Here is a 5,491-nt window from a genome sequence, read left to right on the forward strand (position 1 = left end):
TGATGAACTGATGTGGTGATGAACTGGTGATGATGAACCGCTGGTGATGAACTGGTGATGATGAACCAGTGATGATGAACCAGTGATGAACCGGTGGTGATGAACTGGTGATGATGAACCAGAGATGAACTGGTGATGATGAACAGGTGATGATGAACCACTGGTGATGAACTGGTGATGATGAACCAGTGATGAACTGGTGATGATGAACCAGTGGGTGATTGTTCATTTAATGAGAATATTTAAAACAAAGACAGGCTCCATCCTTAGTTAGTGACTATGTTTATGACAGTTTAAACATCTGTCCTCTGATTGGTTTTGATGTGAATATTGCTGTCTAGCTCTACATTGAGAGCATTAACGATTTAAAAAATCCAAATGATTGTCTCTGTTAAGCCTTTTTCATTCCCCATCAGCAGCTTTGATGCTTTCTGAGGAGCTAACTCAAACACCAGCCTCCATCGTGGTGACCACCAGGGGGTTAAAGTTCAGTGTTTGAGTCAACCAAGAGTTGATGCGGATTCTTGAAACAAGAACAACAAACAAAAAGCAAGCTCGTTACATAACAGCAGAGGTTCTTTCTTCCTGGAGAGGGAGGCTCCTGCTGTTTTTGTGGACCCTGCTTCTGGAAAACCAGACCACGCCCCCTGTTTGATTCAGAGGACTTATCAGCGGCTGAACCCAGAGCTCTGCGATCAGACTGAGCTAGAGAGGAGACAAGAACTTTAAATGCCAACAAAGACCCGGCCCGGAACACCTTCTCTCGCCTGTGGACGCTACAGCAGCAGCAGCATGGACTACCTGGACATGCGCGCTCCTTATGATTACACCTTTAACTTTTGGAACGACTACCTAGGTTTATCAACTCTTGTCGCCAAAAACAAGATGAGCAGCCCGTACTGTAACCCCAACTCCATCACGGAGTCTTTAAAAGCGACACTGGGTTTAGAGGACGAGTCCTCCGTCTGCTCCTGCGTTATTGCGCACGGCAGAGACACTGAAGGACACCTGGACTGCTGCTGCGCAGCCCCGGGCTCGCCGCCGCTCTCCGTCTACGAACTGAAGGAGAGCATCTCTCTGCTCCGGCCGTACGAGCACGTCGCAGCCGAGGCTCAGCTGGGAGGGAGAGACTCTCCTCCATACGGGGGCAGCTTCGCCGGCTTCGACGTGTTCTCAATAGACCGACGACGCAAACAGAGCCAGAGGAGCAAGCCGGAGCCGAAGGTATGCGTGTTCTGTCGGAATAACGGTGCGCCGGAGGAAGTTTACGGTACCCACATCCTAAAGGCGGTGGACGGGAGAGTCCTGTGCCCCATCCTCCGGGCCTACACCTGCCCCCTGTGCACCGCCAACGGAGACAACGCGCACACCATCAAGTACTGCCCGTTGTCCAAAGAGCAGCCAAACCAGAGAGTAGCCAGGGGGGGCCGGGCCTTCGGCAAGAGGCTGAAACTCTTCTGAGCTCTTCTGAGCCCCAACAACAATGAAAAAACAAAAAGAAGTTGCACTGAAGCGACCGGGTCTGGGGTCGGACATGATGTCAGATGCATCCGCAACGCTTCCGTCCTGAGCGCAGTTTACACAGACGCAGCACTCGAGCCAAAGTTTTGTCCAGATGACCCGCGAATGCCACCTTCATGCTGTTTGTGCCAGAGCATGTCAGCTCATCATGCAGCACTGGGGCGAATGTTTATTCCCCATGTGTCCCCTGATGGGTGTCCCCTCTGATGGATGTCCCCTGATGGGGAGGCTGACTGACGCAAACCTCCCTTCACGCGCAGCACTGCTGAGATGTTTTGTACCAAAGGAGAACTCTTTTATATAGAATCTTAACCTGGAGGTATTTCTGGTTTTATGTTGGATGTCCTGGTTTTGTGTGATCTGCCTAAAGCGGATCTGACTTGCTGCTCGTTTCAGTTCAAAACTGACTTACCCTTGTGCACCTGCTGTTCTTGTAACACCTATAGAGATGAAACCTGACATTCCAAACAAACCGTTGTTTATGTACTTGTTTTGACTGTATGTACCACTGGAGAATAAATCCACTGTAAATGGCTTATGAATAAACACATCATTTACATTTTAGTTCGACTACTCTGTTCACTTTGCAAAGGCTGCTCAAACACACCTTCTGAAAACATGGACAGTTGCGCTCCCTAGCGTCCAAAACCTCCATCTGCAGCAGTTTAACATTTTAACGTTAAACTGTTGTTAAACAATGAAAACTCATTTAAGCATTTTTAAAACGAACATTAAACCATGAAACCTTTGAACATGTTAAATACCTCTACTACTAATACTACTACAACAATAATACAAATATTAAAAGGTAATAGCGCAAAATTTTTATGCAAACATCGTTTATGCTTTACTCAGTTTTGCAGATTTTTTTTTAAATTAAAGGGACAAAAATGTTTCTGCCAAGAGGTTGAACTGCTGGTTAAAAGGAGAGGGAAAACATGCTTCATATAATAGATTACTTCTAAAGTAATCTGTTACTTCTAAAGATCACATTGATTGATTATTAGGACAAGTATATTCCACCCACAGGATATTTGCCTGTTCTCCCTTTGGCTCATGGACTAATTAAACCGTCCCAAAACACCAAAAGTAATTACTGAAGACATTAATAATAAATAAACACATGTAAACACAAACATTCACTGTAGGATTAGGGGTTAAAGCCTGTTCATAAAAAAACGTACATTATAATTTTTATGCTTGTTCAACACGGGTATAATCAGTTTTTGAGTCTCGATTTTGTGTCCAGCGACATGTAGCTCCGTGCAGGGGAGAGAGGTGAAAAGATCCTGGGAGTGAGGGAATCTGCTGCTGGAGGAGTTAAAGCGCAAGTCAATCCCTACTAGATTCTAACTCCACTCCCACTTCATGTTTGAAAAATGCAACAAATGCTGTTGCCTGGCAGACCGAGAGGGCGGAGCTGCTAACAAATACACACACACACACACAGGCTCACGACAGCATTGTGACATCATAATGTACCAGTTTACATCATAGCATACCTCTTAGCCAATAGCAGTGGCAGATTTAAATTAAAATACAGTGCAGAGTTTTTACCTGACGACGGCACAACACTGCCAGTTTTAGGCAGAATATTTAAATTTTTACTAAGATGTACTGAAGTGCCAAATTATTGACTACAAATCAAATCAAATCAAATCAAATCACTTTTATTGTCACGTCACATGTGCAGGTACACTGGTACAGTACATGCGAGTGAAATTCTTGTGTGCGAGCTTCACAGCAACAGAGTTGTGCAAAAATACAGTAACGTAAAAACAAGCAAAATATAAAAAATGGCTAATCTAAGTAATAATATGTACAGTATGTAAGGTATATACATTACTGAATGTGTGTGCTAGTATTTTATTTTATTTTTTTTTTCTACGTGTGTGTGTGAGTGTGTAAATAGTGTGTATATACATATTTTACAAATGAATAAAGTAAACCATAAGATAAGAGATATAAAATATACAGAGGTTGGTATGTGCAAAACTGTGGCATTAATGAACAGTAAGGAGTGTGTAATGTTGGAGTTTCAGTAGTGAGGGTGAGGTGTCTGTGAAGTGTTCAGCAGTCTGATGGCCTGATGGGAAAAGCTGTCTCTCAGTCTGCTGGTTCTGGACCGGGTGCTGCAGAACCTCCTTCCTGATGGAAGTAGTCTGAACAGTTTATGGCTGGGGTGAGTTGAGTCCTTGATGATCCTCCCCGCTTTCCTCAGGCACCGCTTCCTGTAGATGTCCTGGAGGGAGGGAAGCTCACCTCCAATAATCCTTTCTGCACACCGCACAACTCTCTGGAGAGCTTTGCGGTTGTAAGCGGTGCTGTTGCCATACCAGGTGGAGATGCATCCAGTGAGGATGCTCTCAATGGCACAGCGATAGAAGGTCCTGAGGATGCGGCGGCTCATGCGTGTCTGCAGCACAATTAGACACTCGTTTATTTAGTTTATCAGCAAAAAAAAGTTTATTTGGGGGATGACTTGCTCTTTAAGGATGGAGAATGGAGTTCATCCCTGCACAACTACATGCTGCAACATTCTGCTGGAACCAGTGTGGAACAAGAAGCTGAAAGTTTTTTATTCAGTAACTTACAGTTTGGTTTAAATGTAATGATAGAATCCTAAAACACACACTGGGAGGGAGAGAGAGTTAAGATGGTATTTGTTATTGCTTGTGACACTCCATATGCCTTATAAATACCAGATATGCGACATCATGTACGTTTCATGTATCATTAATTCATTTTACACATTGTGACATCATTATTGGTAACACTTTAAGCAACAAATTATAAGAGAAACCAAAATAGATGAGCCATACGACCCTGCTCTCCTAAAGGGGCCAGAATTCCTATCACTGTCAATTTTCCCGAGAAACTACATCACAGCTGAGTGTCGGGCGGCAGATTTTGAAGTCTGATTTATTTGGTCATCTTGCCTTGGATTGGATAACAGCAACCCAGCTCTACCACTTATTTGCAACGTTGATGTTTTATCTCCACAAAACACACAAGCCTGGAAGAGTTCTGCCATGTGGTGGAGTAATGCTAGCATTAGCATCTACTACCTAGACATTCTCTGCTGTTTCTTGGACACTAAACCAGCAACAGCCTTCCCTGTTGAGTGTCAAATGGGGTGAGTCCATGAATGTTAGTGACAGTGTGACGTAGATCTGTCAGGCTTTTCTAATCCTAGAGTTTCACCGTCTGTTTTCTATCAGAAGCTAATGCAGGAAACAGGCGTAGGAGACTGTTTTCATGTTCAGCCTGCATGAAAAACTCAGAGTGACTGATTATGATCAGAAAGAAGATTTTAAAGAGGGTTTTTCAGTGGCCTCCTGGATGCTGAACAGTCAGGCAGTTTCAGCACATCAGCAGATACAGAGGTCTCCATCAGGAGTTCCTCCCACACGTAGCCCAAGTCAGGACAGCTGGAGAACATCAATGACTCATCAGCTGACAATCCAATTAGACCAAAAAGATACGGGAGCAAAAGGTAATTGAGAGAGTGAAGGACACAGCTGCTAACAAGGTTTTCAACAAGAAAACATGCAAACAATACAAAAGATTTGATAATTAATCTTAAAATAATGTGTCAGGACAAACACTGGATGTCTCAGCGATATAAAAAACCATGTCTAAAATCTCTTATCTTCACTGGTCCTCATTCAGAGGCCAGCACAGTGAGCCAAGTGCTGAAGATCAGTCTTCACCTCACCAGAGATTTCCACCTTCAGCAGAGATGAAAAGAAAACACAAAAACAAAAAGCAAATTAAGAGAATAAAATAGAAATGAGGCTTAAAGGTCTGCTCTACTGCACTGAGAGAGAGAGCCTGAAAATAGCCTCCTCTCTCCTCACTGCGGAGGCCCGTGATTGGCCTGATGAATGCTGACAGCACGGATGTTTCTACGTGGTGGAGGGGGGAGCAGCGCTCTCTCTATAAAAGCTCCAGATCTGCAGCATCACTG

General features: G+C 44.1%; 1 protein-coding gene across 1 annotated transcript; it reads left to right on the forward strand.

The window, feature by feature from the left end:
• Positions 1–651: 651 nt before the first annotated feature.
• On the forward strand, positions 652–2,085 carry LOC107391885 (nanos homolog 1). Its single transcript, XM_015969377.3, has one exon. It carries the CDS (start codon positions 730–732, stop codon positions 1,459–1,461), a length of 732 nt encoding a protein of 243 aa, XP_015824863.1. The 5' UTR covers positions 652–729; the 3' UTR covers positions 1,462–2,085.
• The last annotated feature ends 3,406 nt before the right edge of the window (positions 2,086–5,491 follow it).

Source organism: Nothobranchius furzeri, chromosome 18 (assembly GCF_043380555.1).
Source record: "Nothobranchius furzeri strain GRZ-AD chromosome 18, NfurGRZ-RIMD1, whole genome shotgun sequence".
Classification (NCBI taxonomy): domain Eukaryota; kingdom Metazoa; phylum Chordata; class Actinopteri; order Cyprinodontiformes; family Nothobranchiidae; genus Nothobranchius; species Nothobranchius furzeri.

What these genes read in the sequence shown, in the direction of transcription:
- LOC107391885 (XM_015969377.3), top strand. Translation starts at nt 730, where the DNA reads ATGCCAACAAAGACCCGGCCCGGAACACCTTCTCTCGCCTGTGGACGC.